Source organism: Triticum aestivum, chromosome 7A, assembly GCF_018294505.1.
Source record: "Triticum aestivum cultivar Chinese Spring chromosome 7A, IWGSC CS RefSeq v2.1, whole genome shotgun sequence".
NCBI lineage: Eukaryota > Viridiplantae > Streptophyta > Magnoliopsida > Poales > Poaceae > Triticum > Triticum aestivum.
Window position 1 is genome coordinate 676,891,321 of NC_057812.1, and position 21,846 is coordinate 676,913,166.

The window sequence follows — 21,846 nt, forward strand, 5'->3', positions numbered from 1 at the left end:
CATGGAAATATCACCGCATACATGCACATTAGCACCCGTGTCAATCAACCAATCAGGAGAATGACATACTGAAAGAATAGTGGGAAATATACCATACCCAGCATCCTTCATATCAGTGTCTCAAATGACAACATTAGCGGTCTTGTCGCCTTTCCCAGGATGACGCTTGTCATAGCGATTGGGGAAACTAGGAGCCCAATGATCAGGATCCCCACACACATGACAAGCATCTTTCTTCTTGTCATTCTTCTTCTTGAAGTTCGTGTGTTGCACAGCCTTGTTCTTCCTATCAAACTTTGCTTTACCATCAAACTTTCCCTTGTTCTTGAACTTGCGGGACTGTAAGTTCTTCTTCTGTACCAAATTGTCACTAGGTCCTCCCTCAATACCTCGATCACGTGTGTCCTTTGCTCTCGCCTTTTCTTCCACATCAAGAGTACCAATGAGATCCGGGACGGAAAACTCCTTCCTCTTATGCTTCAGCAAGGTAGCAAAGTTCCTCCACAAAGGAGGAAGCTTAGTGATGATACCTCCGGCAACAAACTTGTCCGGTAGTATACAACTGAAGTGCTCAAGTTCTCTAGCAAATGACTGTATCTCATGAGCTTGCTCAACCACGGAGCGCAATTCAGTCATCCTGTAATCATAGAATTGCTCCATGATGTACAGCTCAGTGCCAGCATCCGAGACCCCAAACTTGGCCACGAGTGCATCCCACATATCTTTTCCATTATCAATTGACGCATAAGCATCAACTATGTTCTCACCAAGAACACTCAAGAGAGCAGCCTTAAACAGAGTATCCATTTTCTGAAAAGCTTGTGCCTGTTGAGCATCAAGCTCTCCTTCAGGTTTGCCAAGAGTGGCGTCGTAGCAACTCATGGTTTGAAACCATAAGACTGCTCTCATGCACCACCTCTTATAGTGGATACCCTCAAACATAGGAGGTCTCATGGAAGCAGCAAAACCACTTGGGGTAAATTGCCTATAATAAGGTTTTTGGATTGTTGGAAATATGAGCAATTTACCAAATGATTTTATTAACAGAAATATTAGACAAAGCATGACTAATATAGCCGCGATAAAACAAGTCATGCAACCTAGCGGAGAAAAAGTAAATAGCATATGCATATATGAACTTGAACTGAACACATCTAGGACAGACACTAGATCATGTTGCATATATGGAGTAAAACCTAACACATGTAGGGCAAGTACTAGTACGAGAAACTATGGCAGGACATCTGACAGAAAGAAGAAGAACACATACGGGACAGCAGCAACAGAAGCACTGGACTTGGGGTCGACATCCTCTCCAGCCATGTCGTTGCTGAGGTAGTCGGCGTCGGGGAAGAAGTCATCGTCGGGGAAGTAATTGTCGGATTCCGTGATGATGAAGCCAGTAGTCGCGCAGAGCGCTCCCCAAAAACCTTATCACCCTTCTCCCGTACAGGACTCAAAAGGTGCTGTCTCGGAGGCCTATTGTCCCGACGTGCGGTGCACGCCACAAGCCGGGATGAGGAAGACAGTAGTAGCTCAGAGATGGAACCGATGGCGAGGGAAGGAGTAGTTCTGGTGCGTCTCTCTGGGAGGAGTGACCTCCCTTTTATAGGCGCAAGATAAAGAGGTGAGAGTGCAACGACGGGAGGTGAAGTGAACAGCCAGCAGCCGAAGGGCTGCACCGTTCGCATCCGAACTCCACTTTCGCAAAAATCTTTTCAGCTTCTGTGTGAAATTTCGTATACCCGTAGTGCGTGGCAAAAATTTAGATATCGGCTCGGCTCATTCCCGCATCCCGCGGCATGGCGCGGCGTGACGAGGCGAGGCATGGCGTGGCGAGGCGGGCGGCGGAGGAGGAGCGCGCGTGGATATCCCTCTTGTTCTCATGCTCGTACAAGTGGGGAAAGAACCTCCCTTATAAGGAGGTCCAACTGCCACTAAACTAGCAATGTGGGACTAAACTTTTAGTAGTATCCCTTGCCTTGCACAAATGGGCTAAGTGGGCCTCTAGGATTTATTAGGAATTTCTGAAATAGTTATTGGGCTGCCCAAAATAGACTAAATTCCAGCAATCCCCCACCAGATCCCAGAGGCACACAGAAATTTGCCTTTGGTTCCAAAACACTGTTTTATATACCGGTACTGCAGTGGAGACTGTTAAGTTGAACTTCCACCTAGAACTCTATGCTACACTAGTAAGCAACTTGAACAGTGGACTAGGCCTTGAACTGCAAGTTTTCTGCGAATCTAGCTTCACATAAAGCCTTGACCGATATGTGGCTACCGTGGGTCTTCCCCGTGGGTGGAGCTTATGCGTCATACTCCATGACCTTTCATGAATTTACTAGAGAGAACCCTACTCTCATAGATTGCGACGTTTGACAATCAGACTCATATAGGTGTGTTCTTCAAAAGATGTTTTGCAGGACAACATCTCTACCTAAATAAGCTAGTTAGAACACATTAAGATATACATCAACCTGCCATGCAGATTAGGAGAGTATTGCATCTTCATGGAGTGGTATTGTGAATAGTAAGGATACTCTCCTCTCAGTTGACCAACAGCTTGTCTTCCACATCTAATTCACGGGATCTCCGATCACAAAGAATAGGTTACCACTGTGAACAACTCATATTGTGGATCTCATACCCATCTCCCTTGATGCATTATGTATCACATTACGTGATAGACCCTTACACTACTAGGGAAAAGGCTAGCAGCAGCGCGGGTTTTAGACCTATCAGTAGCGCGGGATGGTGCGCTACTGATAAGGCGCTACAGCTAACGAATAGCAGTAGCGTGCCTCCACTCACGTTACGGCTAAATCGACTTAGTAGCAGCAAGGTCCAGGAGGAGCGCTGCTGGTAATTAGTAGTAGCGCTTCTCTCTGCCCGCGCTGCTACTATTATTTCGTATTTTATTTCTTTTTTATTTCATGTTGTATTCGTACACCTTTACACAAATTTTCATACAAAAGGAATTTACAAATTGTTTTTACATCATAATGAGTTATTACATCACGGGGTGAAAGAACCGTGTGGACTAGTTTCAAGTGGACGGACATCCACTTGAAACTAATCCGCGGTTCTTTCACCCAATGATATAATAAATATCATCATCATCATCATATCATTAACAACTTATCATCATCATCATCATATCATTGGTCACTAGTCGTAATCACAAGTTCTCCTCACATCTTCAACTCTAACACATTGTATCACATAATAAACATATTGTACCTCTTGGGACCTACTACATTCTCTTAGGACCTACTATATTCTCTAAGGTAAAATAGCAAAAAACAAGACAGCCCCTCACTCTCCATTATGGAGAATGCAGATTATCCTGTCTCCAATTCTTGCCTTTCGCTTAATGTTGCTTCCAAGAACCTCCTTACGAATGTCCAAACATTTTTTCCACTCTTTGATTAGCATGTGTTCACCGGTTTCAGAAATTCGATATGCACAGGTGAGATCCGTAGGATGACCTGGCTGTAGGTTCAGAACTTCAAGGCGACCATTGTAATACATCAGATGAGGCACACAATCCATCGGGATTTTCTGTTGAAAAACATAGTAATAACTTCATAGTTAGCAATGATGTACTAGTTTTAGAAGTATGCAAAAGATGCACGGATGTTGTAATAGTAAAATATCTTACCAGGGTATCTCCATAGAAGTTATCGTGGTTCAACACGTGCACTAGTGGCACGTATTCACCATAATTTGGAGGAGTTCGATAATAGGTATTGTAATTCTCAAAAAAAGTACAATAAGCAATCAGATGATTTTTCTCCTTATAAGTTAATTCGGAGCCATCAGCGTAGTGGGTTTTGTCTACCATCTTCTGCACATTCTTTGAAGATTCAAAATAAGCTGTCAATGGAAATAAGTTGTCAACTATTTTGAAATAAACAATATAAATTAGTTAATAACTATGTTTGAGAAACTCACATTGCGGTAGAATCGGAAGCGTATCAACAAGGACCCAAATGTCCATATTGTCTTGCTCGATGTCAGGATCACCAAGATCCATGCTGACAATCATACCCTCATAAAAACCATACATTTTGCAAAGTGCTTCCCAATTTTGGCAACCAAAATGAGTTACGCTCTGAGAATTGTACAGATTTACTTCAAAATCGATATCATGATGGGTCCTTAGGTGTATTTTCTTTGTTTAAAATTTTTCATGGTCTTCAAAACCCATCCTCTCCAAGACATAGCGTCTTGCATGGCATGGGATAAGCTAGTCGAATTGTAAAAGATGAAAATTAGACGTTGAAATAGTTGAAGTCATGCTTAATTACGAAAAAAACACTTGTTGTTGTTGCGTACCGTTTCAACATCGAAGGTCTCCTCGAGCTTAATGCTGAAGCGCCGATCTTCATCCAGCCGAACGAACCTGTCGCACAAACCTCGATCATCGTGGCACCAACTGCACTCCCCCGGGAAACTGTCGTCGTCCGAGTACGACATTTCCTACGTTCATAATTCAAAGATTAAACTTGTACATATTCTAGCACAAGTCATGCCAGAATTCACGGAAAAATCCGGCATGACCTTTGCTAAAAAAAGACATATCGAGCACCTGAAATTTGCCGAAACGGAAATTAATCAACACTCCGGCAAAACATAGGCCACTCGGAGGTGTAACCAAAACATGAAATAATTGCTTAAACTAAAAACTAACACCAAATATGGCATGTTCAACTAGTTCTATTAATTCAACTAGTTCTTACTAAATATAAACTTAGTATAAAAAGAAAAAAACTAGTTCTTTCTAAAAATGAAGTAGTTCAACTAGTTATTAATTTACTTACTATACTAGTTCAACTAAAACTTAACTAGTTCAACTAAAACTAAACTAGTTCTATTAATTCAACTAGTTCTTACTAAATATAAACTTACTATAAATAGAAAGAAACTAGCACATCTACTACTACTAATTAACATCTAACTACTACATCTACTACTAATTAACATGTACTACTGCTAATTATACAACTAGTTTACCATCACTACTAGTAATTAATATCCACTACTTCTAAAAATCATTATCTATGAACCCTAAATTAACATCTACTACTACTAAAATCATCTACTAACTAAGCAAAGAGAGAGGTGGTTGGGGAGGGGTGGGGGGCTTACAGAGGGAGAGATGGTGGCGGGGAGGTGCTCGGCGACGGAGGGGCGGCGAGGGCGGGCTCGGGATCGGGAGGGCGGCGGTCCTGGGCGGCGGGCTTGGTGGGCTCGGTCAAGGGCGGCGGCGGTGAGGTCGAGGGCGGCGGTAGTGTGGTCGAGAGCGGCGGCGGTGAGGTTGAGGGCGGGCGGCGGTGGCGGCGGTGAGGGCGCAGGCGCGCTCGGGCTCGGGCGGCGGCGATAGGGAGTAGGGGAACAGGCCGGTGGGGGGGAAAGGAGGACTTAGCGAAATTTTGATGCGGGGGGTGGTTAACTCGAACTAGCAGTAGTGCACGTACAGAAAACACGCTATAGCTAACTTATCTACAGCGCGTTTTGGGGAAAACCGCTACTGCTAATGGAAGCAGTTATTTCTTTTGTTTAGTAAAAACATCAAAAATATACATTGGTCATCATTGATCTTTTTGTGTATAATCTAAATAGTCAACATGAATCCGCACTGTACCTGTATAGGTCCAGGCGAGGATTCATATTGCAACCACAAATCATACACATATAGTTCAATGAAGACCAAGTGCTCGAGATAGGTTGAGAAGCAACATATTTAAGGTGTAAACACCTTGTTCGCTTAGCAGTATGGGACTAAACTTAATTAGTTGAGGTCATACTTAGCAGCAGCGAGTTTTGAGCAAAACCGCTGCTACTAAGTTTTTTAGCAGTAGCGCGTCCACGGGAAGGGCGCTACTACTATATCTAGCCTGGAGGCAACACCGTGGCAATTATAGTAGCAGCGCTCTTTTCACCTAGAGCGCTACTGCTACTCAGTCATTAGCAGCGCTCTTTTCTAAAGCTCGTTGCTGCTAATTAGCAGTAGCGTCTGTTTTTAGACCGCACTGCTGCTAAGATTCTGGGTATAAGGTTTTCCCTAGTAGTGTTAGTAAATGATCTGCCGGATTTTTAGACGTTTGGATATAATCCAACGCAATAACTCCGGAGTTTTTCATTTTCCTGACAGACTTTAACCTTCTCTGAACGTGTCTTGATGACTTCATGTTATCCTTTGAGCTGCTCACTTTCGTGATCACAGTTTGATTGTCGCAGTTCATAAGGACACCAGGTACAGGTTTCTCAACAACCGGCAAGTCATTCAAGAGCCGACGAAGCCATTCTACTTCAACCGTAGTTGTATCTAGTGCTGTGAGTTCTGCTTCCAATGTTGACCTTGTTAAGATGGTCTGCTTGCAAGACTTCCAAGAAACAGCGCCACCTCCATGAGTGAATACATAACCGCTCGTGGACTTTATCTCATCAGCATCTGAGATCCAGTTTGAGTCACTATACCCTTCAAGCACCTTTGGATGCCCGGTGTAGTGAATTCCATAATTCGCAGTGCCTTTCAAATAATGCAAAACTCTTTCTAGAGCTTTCCAATGCACATCTCCTGGTTTTGAGACAAACCGACTCAGTTTGCTAACAGGAAAAGAGATGTCAGGTCTTGTAGCACTGGCTAAGTACATAAGCGAGCCAATAATATGAGAATACTTCAATTGGTCTCTAGTAATTCTTCGATTCTTTCGACATAACACACTTACATCATAAGGTGTTGGAGAGGGCTTGTAGTCACTATAGCCAAAGCGACTCAAGATCTTTTCCACATAGTGAGATTGAAGCAATGTAATCCCACCATCATCGTCTCTCAACAACTTAATGTTCAGAATGACATCAGCCACTCCTAAATCCTTCATCTCAAAACAGCGAGATAGGAAATTCTTGACCTCCTTAATAACATTCAGATTTGTTTCGGAAATCAGTATGCCATCAACATACAAGCACAGGATAACTCCCTCGCCCCCACCATGGAGATAGTACATACATTTGTCAGCTTCGTTCACAATAAAGCTTGCAACTGTTAAAGTTCTTTCAAACTTCTCATGACACTGTTTGGGTGCTTGCATAAGTCCGTACAAAGACTTCAGCAACTTGCACACTTTCCCTTCCTGACCATCTAGTACAAACGCATCTGGTTGTTCCATATAAATTTCCTCGTCCAACTCTCCATTTAGGAAAGCAGTCTTAACATCCATTTGATGAACAAGAAGACCATGCGAGGCAGCTAGTGAAAGTAGAACTCGAATAGTGGTCAGTCGAGCCACAGGTGAGTAAGTATCGAAGAAGTATTCACCTTCCTTTTGGGTATAACCCTTAGCCACGAGCCGAGCCTTGTACTTTTCAATAGTACCATCGGGCCTAAGCTTCTTTTTGAATATCCATTTGCATCGTATAGGTTTGCACCAATAAGGACCATCAGTTATCTCCCAAGTTTCATTTGCCAAGATGGAATCCATCTCGCTACGAACGGCTTCCTTCCAGTAGTCAGCATTTTCAGATGCATAGGCCTCTGAAATAAAACTGGGAGTGTCATCTATGAGGTACACAAGAAAATCATCACCAAAGGACTTTGCAGTCCTCTGTCTCTTGCTCCTAATAGGAACTTCATTATTCTCCTCCACAGGATTTTCAAAGTGTTCCATCGAAATTGTAGGTTTGGTAATTGTAACTGGTTCACGATTCGATGAATTGGGCATCTCTTGATTAGATGAGGTAGCCATATCCTTCATGGGAAAGATATCTTCAAAGAAAGTCGCATCATTCGACTCCATGATCGTACCGACATGCATTCAGGTAGCTCAGATTTTACAACCAAGAATCTATAGCCAATGCTATGAAAAGCATATCCCAGGAAAACACAATCCACAGTCTTTGGTCCAAGCTTCCGCTTCTTTGAAATTGGAACATTGACTTTCGCCAAACAACCCCATGTTCGTAGATAAGAGAGTTTTAACCTTTTCTTCTCTCATTCCTCGAATGGAGTTATCTCTTTGTTCTTTGTGGGAACTCGGTTTAGGACATGACATGCCGTCAATATCGCCTCCGCCCATCATGCCTTGGATAGACCCGATGTGTCTAACATGGCGTTAACCAAATCAGTTAGAGTACGACTTTTTCTTTCGGCCACCCCATTTGATTGAGGTGAATAGGGAGGCGCTCTCATGGATTATACCATGTCCCGCACAAAAAGCATCAAATTCATTGGAAAAATACTCTCCACCATGGTCGGACCTAAGCCTCTTGATTTTTCGATTAAGTTGGTTTTCCACTTCAGCTTTATAGATCTTGAAAAAGTTCAAAGCCTCATCCTTAGATTTCAGAAGATACACACGGCAGTATCTAGTGGAGTCGTCAATTAACGTCATGAAATATTTCTTTCCACCTTTTGTCAAAACATCATTCATTTCCCATAGATCTGAATGTATGAGCTCTAGTAGTGCAAGATTTCTCGTTTCTGCAGTCGTGTGAGACTTACGAGGTTGCTTAGCTTGCACACACACTTGACACTTGCACCGTTCGCATTCGAACTCCACTTTCGCAAAAAACTTTTCAGCTTCCGTGTGACCTTTCGTATACCCGTAGTGCGTGGCAAAATTTTAGATACTCGTATAACCGCGGCGCGCCGTGGCGAGAGGGGCGTCGGAGAAGGAGCGCGCGTGGATATCCCTCTTGTTCTCATGCTCGTACAAGTGGGGAAAGAACCTCCCTTATAAGGAGGTCCAACTCCCACTAAACTAGCAATGTGGGACTAAACTTTTGTAGTATCCCTTGCCTTGGACAAATGGGCTAAGTGGGCCTCTAGGATTTATTAGGAATTTCTGAAATAGTTGTTGGGCTGCTCAAAATAGACTAAATTCCAGCAGTCCTGTAATCCTGGCCGGTTGATGGCTTTGTTAATTCAAAGCTGGGCTCTTCTTGAGCCTTCGTTCTAAAAATAATAATGTAACAGTTGGTTTACAATTTGACACCCCAGATAGCTTGTGTTGTCGCTTGTCACCGGTCAGTCTAGCTGCCGGAATTGATGTGGATTACTCCTCGCTGCAACTAGCTGAGCAGAGCTGCCGGAGAGAGGAGCGTCGGCATCTTCTGTTCCTGTCGAAGCTCTCGAAACTCTCTTTAGGTGGGAGGCCCCATCTTTCGCACCTTCTCAGGAGGAGGAGGAGCAGCACTGGAGCTGTTGTTTCTCCTCTTCTTTCCTTTCTGCTCTTCTTGTTTAGTCTCAGCTTCCATGGCTGCACAAGTGGCCACGCCATAAAGCGTAAAGTTTTGTAGGAGATGTTATATTTCATGAGCACAAACACACGATTGTACATGGGCATTACCACTATTTTTTGGAGGCGAGTCATGACGATCCTTTAGTTCGAGCACTTTGTCCTCATCATCTCTCACCACCACCTGTGCGCTTGCCTATGAAAGCGTTGAATCGACTTGTGAACGCAGCAAATAACCTAAGAACTCTCACTTCTTGCGTGGCATTGTACCTTGTTAGTTTTGGCTGCAGTCTTCTTGGATGCTGCTTCAGTCGCCTTCTTGCCTTCGGAGTGTGCTTCCCGCCAACATCTTATTTCCTCCTGTTCGGCTTCAAATTTTGCATCAATCACCTGCATAAAAATCAATGAGCGAGAAGAAGTGAAGCACATAACATGGAGCAAAACCTTAGAGAGAGACGTTGCTTAATTACATCCAGTTCCTTTTCAAGGACATCAAGGTCTCTCAGCCACAGAGTTTCCAGAGTTGCGTTGCCCAGACTTTCAGCTTCTTCCTCTAATTTCTTCTGTTGTGCAATCAGTTCTTCGACCTTCGCAAGAGTGAATCTACCAACTGCCGCGAAAAGGTACTCATAACCGCTGGCATGAACTCCTACTGCTGCTGCTTCTTCCACTTCTGTAGCTCCTACACCAACTGGTTCGGCAGTAATGTTTCTCTTTGGAAAAGGTTCATACCCCTTCTGCTTAAGCTCCAGGAATAGCTCTGTTTTGTTCCTCTTAACCAGTTTGATGTCCCCGGAGATAACAGCAAGAATAAACCTCACCATGTTCTGAAGCTTCAACAACTCTTTCCCAATATTTTGCAACATTACTGTCTGCACTCTGCACGACATAAATTAGTTAATGTGTCAGGTTGCACATGAACATCATCATCACAGAGGGGGAAAATCAACAAGTACCTGTCTTCTGCCGTAGAATTGGAGCCTCAGTTCGAAGAACTCTTTAAGTACTGAAAATGCAACATAATTTCAGATTCAAGTCCACAAGAAGAGAAGGGGTCAATACATGTCCATATTAGATAGAGATACTCACTGTCCTCTGGGGTGTCATATTTTCGAACTTTACCGTCCGAATCAAACAAGCACATGTTAGTTGTTCCTATTGTGGTTGTAAGCTTGAATTTGTTCTCAAGGCCTTGTTCCTTAGCAATACTCAAGTTTTCCTTACTCAAGATAACATCAAAATCCACGGCCCCATGATTGTAATGGGACCTTACGTCATGTAAATCGGTTACAACTGAAGAAAGTAAAAAACGTTTGAAACTCATGAGAATGAACTATTGTATAAGTAATTACCTCTAGAAACGGTGGTTCCTTATCCTTGCCCGTACGCAAGGGGACAAGAAATTCTTCGTAATCGGAAGTCCAGCGTCGGACGGGAAGCTCGGTAATTTTAAGCTTGGTGTCCTCAACTTCCTCTATAATACCAGTAATTGTATATCTGACACCGGCAGCTTTTGAACTTTTCTCCTTCACAGAGCCCTGTCCGGTTATTAATGGGAAATTTACATCAAAAACTAAATTGTCAAATCAAGCAACAAACCGTGCTAGTAAAAGCATGTGACGGACCTTGAACCCTTTGTACAAAGGGACCATTGGTACGACTGCCTCTCCATGTAGCAGCCTTTTCAGGTTAGCAGGGGCGAAACTGGGCCTGGGGCAACTCGGGCTGTAGCCCCAGGCGTGGCACAACTTGTACCTATACAATAGTAGCAAAAATTTCAGAATTTGAGATAGACAGAAGCCCAGCCCCAGGCTTCAGCCCATAAATGTACAAGGCTACAAGTAGATCAGCCCATTAGCCCAACAATAAGCCCTCTACCTCCACGTGCAACTCTCCAATCAGAACGAAAAATGAATCGCCCAGCGCCCCAGCCCAGTGGATCGCACGATCGACAGCAGAGAAACCCTCGCCTCGCTCAGGCCATGCGCCGCCGCCGGTAATTTCTCAGAAGTACGACAGGTATTCATCAACGTACGCCTCACCCGGTCCGGCGTCCTTACCATCCACCTCTCCTCCAATTACTGCTAAATTGCAGTGCGCGTACACCCAGCCGGCGGCCGTATAGGTATGTAGTTTGTATCATCTTAATTTGTTTTACCTAGTTCCTTCATATGAACGAATCTTACTGAGTTGGTGATGTTAATTATACTCTTTGAATGTATCCATTTCTACGACAAGTAATTCCGGACAGAGAAAGTATTACTTAATTAGTCGATTTTATTTCATTCTCACCAAGAAATTAGAAATCCACGATGAAGAGGGCATGTACAATTAAATCCTTTTTTTCAATCAACATCCTACAACACCAACACCAATGAGGATTGTAAAAAACGAGCTGTGAAATAAGATGAATAATGAGTGTACGAGTCACCGTTTGGTGTGCTATACTGAGCTTGATGTATTTGCAAGCCATAATGATATTAAGGTTATGCGATGCTATAAAAAATGAGGAAAGGCAAGGAGCTACTACCTCGTACAGTTTGTGATAATGATATTTTTTCCCCTTTGAATTTTTTGTATGAACATTTGACTTAGTCTATGTACAGTGAAATGATTTAAATACTGGATTTTATGTTTGTAGCTCTAGGTCCTTCTACTATTGATGGTGAAGAAATGATGGCCCTAAATTAAGCAAGTCTTCATAAAATTGGTACCAATACTTGCAATGATGCACTTTGTTAAACTATTTGTTTTTATTGAATTTCCTCTTGTGGTAATAATGAATTCATATTTCATTTTAATGTAAAATTATGGCATACATCTAACATGCATTTGTATGTGTAGTATTTGATGTTATTTTTATTCACTTAGTTTTAGCCCTAGGCTTTCAGAAATCCTGGCTCCGCTTTTGCAGGTTAGCGATGATGTCTCTTGGATTATAATTTGGGACATAGGTGCTCCTTCTAGCGCCAAAGCCTTTACTTCCATTGACCAAAACCATGGGGATGATGGGCAGATAGCTGAACAAATTAGAGTTGGCATATTTTAGGTTGCACAAATCAATTGTCTTGAAGGATGAATGAATGTTCAACGAGATAATAATATTACAAAGCGGGTTCAATCTGCCGTCCTCCTTCGTTCAGATAGTTGAGCAGAGCGTCGTCGTGCTTTGGAAAAAATTAAACGGGTGATAGGTGCTAATCTGGTTGAGATGTATTTCGCTCTACCCGAACCTTTGCCTCCCTGAAACGAATGTAAACAGGCAAAAGAAGTAAGTATTAGAAGTCGTTCATGAAATAGGGTACTTGCTTGCTTCTTATACAAAGCTAACCCACCCAATGTCTGGTACCAAACGTGAAGCAGGGCCTCAAAAGATTGATGTTGTTGCTGCCAACAAACTCTTGAGCCATCCCGATGATTGTCCTCGCTGGACTCTGCTGACGGTGGTAGTAATTGAATGCCGAGTGTTCGGTGACATAGCGAGCAAACTGTGACACCTGTATGTAGCCAATGAAGGCAACGGTTTTAGGCCGGACATGATGCTTCCAGGAAACAGATTGATTCAACAGCTCTTTGGCGCACGTACGCTGGCTTCTTGGACCAAATTCCTCCTGAAAGCGCAAAACAAAACCTTCCTCTGCCCTTGTTTAAGGCCGTCGACCATGGAAGGTATTGCAAGGGCCGCCTCTGCCATCGGCACCAACGAGGGAGGATCGCTCGGGCTCCGGCATGTGGGACGCCGCCTGAAGATGAAGAGCCACACGTGGCGAGCGACGGCGCCGTCTGGCGGTGCTCGCTACTTATTTCAGGCGGCGGTGGCGAGCTCGTCTCCAATACCAATCGCGCACGCTACCACGGATTTCCTCTCGATGGTGTCGAGTTTATTGATTAGACTGGAAACATAGCATAGACTAGGAAATATTCTAGCACGACTGGGGGATTTTGATCTTTTGCCCCTCCAACTTAGATGATTTGTCACTGCTTACTTTGCAATTGAGTTTTTTTTTTCTTTTTGATGAAACGATACAAAAGATTTCTCATTTTCATTTTCATTAATTAAGAAACGAGTAAGAGTTGTCCGATTAATTTGCGGAATACTGGTCTAAATCAGCTATAAGCTAACGCATATTATCATGAACATGGACACCACCGACCGACCGGGCCACCAACGTGAGCAACATAAAGCTACGGAGAAGAGAAGGACATCTGTCGAGGGGTGGCTAGCATGATCGTCATCATTGGTTGCCCCATCAAAAAGCAGACTCCAACTTCACCATAGAGCTCCGCCAGTAAAGTCAGCCCCCCCAAAAAAAAACAATTGCACGAAGGCCACAACAACCCATGCCAACCGACAACCATAGGAACCAACGACCAACAATGCTGACTTTGATAACGAGCTTCACAAGGGGAAAATGCAGGGCTCGCATCGATCGAGTCTGCCGCAAACAACAACTGAGAGCATGCCATCATCACCACCTGGACTCACTCCACCACAGCTTCGGCTTCATAGCTAAAAGGCACACCACAGAGGAACACATCGAACACATCGGAAAGAAACGACTACCAGAGCCCGAGCCCAAGATGACGGTGTGCTATGCCGGCAGTGGCCCATGGGTAGGAGGCACGTCAATGGGCCGGACTCATGACCCAGTAGGCGTAGCTATGAGCGAGGGCCCTTTGTTCGACGGGAAGCCCGACTTCTGGAGAATCATCATCTTGGCGTGCAAGTCAAGGATCCCTCGGCCGGTTCAGGGTCGAGGTCGGTTAGGAAACTTGTAAACCCTTGCTTCCGACCCCCTTTATAAGGCGAGGCTAGGGGTCAGTTTATCACAAAAGCAAGGATCATGTGCTATTTTGAAATTCTTAACCATCCAGTCCAGTTTATCACAAAACCAACGTAAGTAGTTTGAAGACCCCGCATAGCATATGTTGGTAGAGCTGTGTCACAACCTCGATCATGTTTTGCACCTCATACAGAAGCTATCCGAGCGTTTAGTCCACTTGTTAAATTAGAATTAATGACCCATAATTTTGTGTAGTGATCCATTATTGTTTATGTTCATGATTGAAACTATAATTTCGTCGTGAAGCTTTCATAGATGGTTTGTTTTTTAATGTTTTTGAGATGATTTTTTTAAACTTGTGGATGAAGATGGAATACTATGCTTTTCACCTACCGATCTACTGCCCCTGATGTGAAAAAACAAAACCTTTTTTCTTTAGAGAAAATGTGAAAAATCAAACAATGTACCGTGACTAACGCATGTACAGACCTGAAGATGCAACACAGTTTAGCCCACCGAAGGCCCATTGATTTACTACAGGAGCAGGAAAATGAAAATCTCAGACCCGCTAGCCATAGCCATAGGTTTCCTCCCGTCCGCCTCGCTCGACGGCGCCGCCACCGCCGCCGCCGATTTCTTGCTCCGGCATGTCGGCCCCAGCTGTTCGCTCTCCCCCGTGGGAGGAGGGTCACACTTCGGCTCGTATCAGGTACGCGAAGCAGCAGGATCTTCATCTTCCCTCCTCCTTCAGCAAGCCCCTGACCTCTCCTCCATCTGTGTTTGTGCAGGTCCTTCGGTTCTCCCCCTAACGGGACGGCCGCCGAGAGGCTCACCGACGACCTCATCGTGGAGATCCTCTCGCGCGTCCCCGCCAAATCGCTCTGCCGCTTCAAGTGCGTCTCCAACCACTGGCTGAGCCTGATCGACCATCCCGATCACCGCAAAAAGCTCCCACAAACCCTGGCCGGCTTCTTCTACACCAGCACTGACTTTGAGCGCTTCCAGAAATCAGCACACCATCTCGCCAATGTCTCGGGGAGAAGCTGCCCTCCCATAGACACCTCTTTCTCCTTCCTGCCCAACCACCGGCGTGTCGATCTATTGGACTGCTGCAGCGGCCTCCTCCTCTGCGCTCGTACGCTGCCGGGGGTGACGAGTGCCGTTATATTGTGTGCAATCCTGCGAGGGAGGAGTGGGTCATGCTGCCGGAAACCAGCAATGCAGGCATGGTGGTGGGCTCAGTATGTCTCGGTTTCGATCCGGCCGTGTCTTCCCACTTCCATGTATTTGTGTTGCTGAAGGTGTTGATGGATCATGATGTCACCAGAGTGGATGTGTATTCATCGGAAACCGGGGTCTGGGTTCGTAAAGAAAAGAGATGGAAGGAGAATATTTGGCTTCTTAGTCCTCAGTACACGTCTGCTGTTTTCCTCAACGACTGTATGCATTTTCACGCCTATGGCAGTAGGTCATGTCATTGTCTAGCTGTGGTTGAAACGGAGAGGGAAACATGGATGACCTTCCGTGTCCCGCATGATGTGTACAGTACTGGTTTTCTTCAGCAGTCACATGGCTGCTTGCATTATTCCAGTTTTCAGATAAGTGCAGATCATGCTAAGGTTCAACTAATGGTTTATGCTCTTGAGGATTATGACAACAAAGAGTGGATGTTGAAGCATAGTGTGGAAACCTCACACATATCTGGAGGGACAATCCTTAATAGTTACCTCTGGATGGCGATTCATACGGAGTGTGACTTGATCTTCTTCACCACGGGAAGGGGAAGAGATACCAATTTCATGTGCTATAATATGAATAGTCGACAAGTCAAAGTGATATCCAGTCTTGAGTATGGTGATCGGCCATATCTGCCGTACGTGCCTTTCTATGCAGAGTTACAATCATTGCACACATGATGTCAATAAGAGATTGGGGGTTCCTGTATAAGAAGTGTGAATCAGTAGTCAAGTATTCGTACTATGGAGCAGTTGGCTTATGGTATCTGCTCTAGTTTGATTCTCATTTTCTTTAAATGATGATGTCTTCATCCTTTGAAGTTTGGAGCAATGGTGGTTCAGTATGGCAGTTTTCTTATTTCTCTGAGATTAGTTCTTGTAGTGTTCAAGGCGGGGAAAATCTGTGATTATGCTGTTAAAGGCATGATAAATGATTATCATGCAGCTTACACTGATGATATCATCAATGTTTAGTTGGGGCAACTATATGCATCTCATTGACGGAGACCAAGTAAATGACCAACTATGAACTATATACTTTGGATGATTGCATTCATACACTGTCACCCGGCCCTTTTGATGCTAATTCATCGTGGCTTGTTTAAATAGAAAATGGTGCTGGCATCAGTACATCTGTGCTTGGATGAAAATATCCATTCTTTCACATACTTACTTTTTGAGCACAACATACATTTGCTTCAGAGGACTTGGAAGACGTCTTCTTTGTTTGTAGGGTTTTTCCAGGTAGATGGTTAAAATAGTTTACAATTATTTGCAATGTAGCAGTTGGTTTACCATTTGTCACGCCATATAGCATGTGCTGTCGCTCGCCCCCAGCCACGCCAACGTCCGAAATTGATGTGGATTGCTGTCCTTCTTGGTACAACTGGCTGAGCAGAGCTGCGGGATGGAGGAGCATCGGCACCTTCTGTTCCTGTAGAAGCGCTCACAACTCTATAAAACCGAGCTGCTCTTGTTGAAGTGGGAGGCCCCATCTTTCGCATCTTCTTCCCAGGAGGAGCACTAGAATTGTTTTCTATTTTGCTTGGCTCGTTCCCAGGAAGCTCAATCACGTTTTGCGCCTCATACAGAAGCTATCCGAGCGTTTAGTCCACTTGTTGAAGTAGGATTAATGACCCATGATTGAACACAAACTCCATCATCAAGCAATCATCTAGTTCGTCGTCCAAAATTTGCATTCGTTAATCCAATACCAATGTAAAAAGAACCTACCAATTTGCAGTTAATACTAATCAAAACTCCAATTTTGTGTATTGATCAATCGCCGTTTATGTTCATGATTGAAACTATAATTCGTAGTGAAGCTTATATGGATGAACTTTTTAGATGGATTGAGCAATAAACTTGTGGATGGAGATTTTTTTTAGAACAAAATTTTTTGAGAAATTTTTCATGGGAACAATTGTCGATGATTTCACAAAAAAAATGTGGATGGATTTTTTGAGGGTATACTATGATTTGCCTACCGTCAACTGATGTGAAAAAAATGCACTGTTTGTAACGCATGTACAGGCTACAGCCCAGTGCCTGAAGATGCACACAGATTAGCCCAATTATTTCGTACCGACGGCCCATTCATTTGCTAGTGCAGGAGTAGGCAATCTCAGACCCTTGTAAAAAAAAGGCAATCTCAGACCCGTAGCTGTAGGTTTCCTCCCGTCCGCCTCAGCTGATCGCTCTCCTCCGTGGGCGTAGGCGGCGGCAGGGCCCTGTTCTCCCATTCCTCGAGGTGGACTGGCGCAGGGTAGCCCCCTCAAGCCGATGTGTGGCACCTGGTGGGGCGCGACGGCGAGGTTCAGGTAGCTGCCATGGCGATAGCGGTGGCTGATGAAGGCGTCGTGGAGGGCTGCAGGGCCGCGGTTCTTAGCGGCTGGCGTGCGCGGCAGGGCGTCATTTTGCTCTCGATCTGGCGCAGGTAGGCGGGCTTAGCGGCGCGGCGGCGTGCGCTCGTGGTGTGGTGGCATGGCGACGGGGATGGTTGGTGGCAGCGCAGCGGCTGCATGTGCCTGTGCCGTGGATCTAGTGCTGGTGGCGACCATGGTGGCGGGTGGTGCGGGTGCGTGTCTGGCGGCTCCGACGCTTGGAGCTCGACAGGAGGCCCGACTTCTGAAAAATCATCATCTTGGCGTGCAAGTCAAGGATCCCTCGGCCGGTTCAGGGTCAAGCAGTGGCGAAGCTAGCCGAGTATGGCTGGGGGCCAAATAGAAAATAGGAATGTTGGGGGGGGGGGGGGGGGGGGGAGATGACTACACATATCTTTAATTGTAGCACCTAATAAAATTTCTTCGGGGCTTGTTCGGTTACATCCATCCACGCCAGGTTTGCTTCACAATTCATGTTGGTCGAAGGGGACGACCGTGAACCAACTTGTGGTTGGATGGTTAAAGGGACTGTGGTATCCCCAGCCCACCAGGGTTCAAATCCTGGTGCTCGCATTTATTTCTGGATTTTCGACGATGTGCATTCAGTGGGAGGAGACGTTCCTGTCGGCGACGAGGTGCCTACGACGACTTCGTAAATTTCAAGATGATATGAAAAAATCTGGGGGTCTAGTCACTACATGGATTGGGTGGTCCCCACTCCCTCACCCAATCCCGGGGTGGATTGAATCCCCTAGCAGGTTGGTCCATAGACTACCGAACAAGCCTCAAATGTTTTGTGTGTGTGTGTGTGTGGGGGGGGGGGGGGGGGTCGAGGTCGGTTAGAAAACTTGTAAACCCTTGCTCTTGACCCCCTTTATAAGGCAAGGCTAGGGGCCAGTTTGTCACAAAACCAAGGATCACATGCTATTTTGAAATTCTTCACCATCCAGGCCAGTTTATCAGAAAACCAACATAAGTAGTTTGAAGACCCCCCCCCCTCCCCGACCCCCTTAGAGCTTGTGTCACAACCTCGATCATGTTTCGCACCTCATACAAAAGCTATCTGAGCGTTTAGTCCTCTTGTTAAATTAGAATTAATGACCCATAATTTGAACATAAATTCCATCATCAAGCAATCACCTAGATCATGCATGGTCCAAACTTTGACTTGTTAGTCCAATACCATGTATGAAGAATCTAAGATTGCAGTTATTATTGATCAAAATTCCAATTTTTTTATTGATCCATTATTGTTTATGTTCATGTTCATGATTGAAACTATAATTTCATCGTGAAGCTTTTATAGATGTTTTTAGATGAATTGATACAATAAACTTGTGGATGAAGATGTAATACTATGCTTTGCCTATCGATCTACCGCCCACTGATGTGAAAAACAAAATGTTTTTTTTAGATTTTTTTGAGCGGTTTCTTCTGAAAAAAATGTGAAAAACCAAACAATGTACCGTGACTGCCGCATGTGTACAGGCCTGAAGATGCAACACAGTTTAGCCCACTGAAGGCCCATTCATCATTTACTAGTGCAGGAGCAGCAGAATCTCAGACCCGCAGCCGTAGGTTTCCTCCCGTCCGCCTCGGTCGATGGCGCCGCCACCGCCGCCGCCGATTTCTTGCTCCGGCATGTCCGCCTCAGCTGATCGCTCTCCCCCGTGGGAGGAAGGCCGCGCCTCGGTTCGCATCAGGTACGCGAAGCAGCTGGATTCTCATCTGTACTCCTTCAGGGATCACCTCACCTTTCCTCCATCTGTGTTTGTGCAGGTTTTCCTCTTCTCCTCCCAGCGGGACGGCGGCCGAGAGGCTCACCGACGACCTCCTTGTGGAAATCCTCTCCCGTGTCCCGGTCAAGTCGCTCTGCCGCTTCAAGTGCGTCTCCAGCCACTGGCTGAGCCTCATCCACCACCCGGACCACCGCAAGAAGCTCCCCCAAACCCTGGCTGGCTTCTTCTACACCACCGACGACTTTGAGCGCATCCCGATCTCAGCATACCATCTCGCCAATTTCTCTGGGAGAAGCTGCCCTCCGATAGACAAATCTTTCTCCTTTCTGCGGAACCACCGGCGTGTTGATCTACTGGATTGTTGCGGCGGCCTCCTCCTCTGCAGCTGCTACACGGGCGAGGGTGACCGTTACATCGTGTGCAATCCCGCGAGGGAGGAGTGGGTGATGCTGCCGGAAACAAGCAATGCAGGCATGAGGGGCACTGTAAGTTTGGGTTTCGATCTGGCTGTGTCGCCCCACTTCCGTGTGTTTGTGTTGCTGGCGTTCATGGATCATGATGGTGACTTCGGCCGTGGCCTCACGAGGGCGGATATTTTTTCGTCTGAAACCAGGAGATGGGTTCGTAAACAAAAGAGATGGAACGAGAATCTTTATTTTCTTGGTCCTCGGCACCAATCTACCGTTTTCCTCAACGGCTATATGCATTTTTACGCCTGCAGCATCACGTCATCACATTGTGTAGTTGCGGTTGACATGGAGGGGGAAACATGGACGACCTTCCGTATCCCTGGCCATCTGCGGCATGGTTTTCTTCAGCTGTCACAGGGCTGCTTGCACTATTCCAGTTTTCAGAAAGATGAAGATGAGGTGGTTCGACTAGTTGTTTATGTTCTCGGGGACTATGACAACAAAGAGTGGATGATGAAGCATAGCATTGAAACTTCACACATATCTGGATGGATACCTATTGACCACCGTTGTATCGCAATTCATCCGGAGTGTGACTTGATCTTCTTCACCGCGGGAGTGGCTACCAAAATCATGTGCTATAATATGAATAGTCGGCAAGTCAAACTGATCTCCAGTGTTGAATATGATAATCCACCATATCTTCTATATGTCCCATTGTATGCAGAATTACAATCATTGCACACGTGATTCGGTAGTCGGTTGTTCGTACTATGGACCAGGGGGCTTGGGTTTGGTTCTCATTTTCTTGAATGATGTGTGTACCCTTTTTAGTTTGGAGCTATGGTAGTTCAGTACTTTGGCAGCATGTCTGATTTCTTTGAGATTAGTTCATGTAGTGTTGAAGGGAAAAACATGCCATGATCATTCTGTAAAAGACATGATAAGTGATTATCATGATATCGTTAATGTAGTTGGGGTAAAATAAGTACTCCCTCCGTCCCAAAATATAAGATCATTTTTGAGACTGTGTTAGTGTAAAAGATGGTCTTATATTTTGGGACGGAGGGAGTACATTTTTATCGACAGAGATCAAGTAATTGACCGCTTTACCTGGTAATGATATAATGTGTGAGGTCATTTTTTTCTTCGATGCCAGACATTTATTTTTCTGATGGTGCAACACTTTGGATAGTTACATTGTCAACTCATTTGATGCTAATTAATCCTGGCATCTTTAAATATGAAACGGTGCTGGCATCAGTGCATCAGTGCTTGGACGAAATATCCATTCTTTCATAAATTTATTTTCTGAACACAACTTTTGCTTCAACGGACTTGGAAGATGTCATCTTTGTGTTTATGATTCAACACAACATTCTTTCTAGCAGTTTCTTTACAATGTCACCCCAGATAGCTTGTTTAGTTGCTCGCCACCAGCCACACCAGCAGCCGGAATCGATGTGGATTGCTGTCCTTCTTGGTGCAACTGGCTGAGCAGAGATGCCGGTAGGAGGGGCGTCGTGATCTTCTGAAGCGGGAGGACCTCATCTTTACTGTTAAAGTGCCTGCAGCTCTCTACAAAGCCGAGCTGCTCTTGTTGTTGAAGTGGGAGGACCTCATCTTTCGCACCTTCTTCCCAGGAGGAGCACTTGAATTGTTTCCTATTTTGCTTGGCTTGTTCCTCCTCTTCTTTCCATTCTGTTGTCCTTTTGTAGTCCCAGCTTCCATGGCTGCACAAGTGGTCATGATTATAGGCATACACAACCAGATTTCTTAAACTTTTGCAAGAGATGGGATAGTTCATGAGCACCAATACAAGATTGTATTACCACTATGCTTTGGAGAGGAGTCAAGACTATAAGCAACCAGTCTGGTGTAAAGATACTCATAATCGATAGCATGAACTCCTACTGCCGCTTCTTGTTCCACTTCTGTAGCTCCTCCTAGAGTACCAGGCTCGTCCGTAATGTTTCCCTTTGGCAATGGTTCATACCCCTTCGCTAAAGCTCGAGGAATTGCTCTGCTCTCTTCCTCTTACCCACTTCA

General features: G+C 45.0%; 2 protein-coding genes across 2 annotated transcripts; both read left to right on the forward strand.

Annotated features, from left to right (window-relative positions):
* The first annotated feature begins 14,589 nt into the window (after positions 1 to 14,589).
* Positions 14,590 to 16,438, forward strand: LOC123154634 (putative F-box protein At4g09190). The gene is made up of 2 exons (XM_044573318.1): positions 14,590 to 14,738; positions 14,818 to 16,438. The coding sequence occupies exons 1-2, from the start codon at positions 14,677 to 14,679 to the stop codon at positions 15,326 to 15,328; spliced, it is 573 nt and encodes a 190-aa protein (XP_044429253.1). The 5' UTR covers positions 14,590 to 14,676; the 3' UTR covers positions 15,329 to 16,438.
* A 2,771-nt stretch (positions 16,439 to 19,209) lies between these two features.
* LOC123154638 (F-box protein At5g07610) lies at positions 19,210 to 20,823 on the forward strand. The gene is made up of 2 exons (XM_044573322.1): positions 19,210 to 19,351; positions 19,428 to 20,823. The coding sequence occupies exons 1-2, from the start codon at positions 19,251 to 19,253 to the stop codon at positions 20,545 to 20,547; spliced, it is 1,221 nt and encodes a 406-aa protein (XP_044429257.1). The 5' UTR covers positions 19,210 to 19,250; the 3' UTR covers positions 20,548 to 20,823.
* Positions 20,824 to 21,846: the final 1,023 nt, after the last annotated feature.

Excerpts from the sequence above, each read along its gene's own strand:
- LOC123154638 (XM_044573322.1), top strand. The coding sequence starts at position 19,251 with ATGGCGCCGCCACCGCCGCCGCCGATTTCTTGCTCCGGCATGTCCGCC. Across the intron at positions 19,352-19,427 it reads CGCGCCTCGGTTCGCATCAG|GTTTTCCTCTTCTCCTCCCA; the intron begins GTACGCGAAGCA and ends GTGTTTGTGCAG.
- LOC123154634 (XM_044573318.1), top strand. The coding sequence starts at position 14,677 with ATGTCGGCCCCAGCTGTTCGCTCTCCCCCGTGGGAGGAGGGTCACACT. Across the intron at positions 14,739-14,817 it reads CACACTTCGGCTCGTATCAG|GTCCTTCGGTTCTCCCCCTA; the intron begins GTACGCGAAGCA and ends GTGTTTGTGCAG.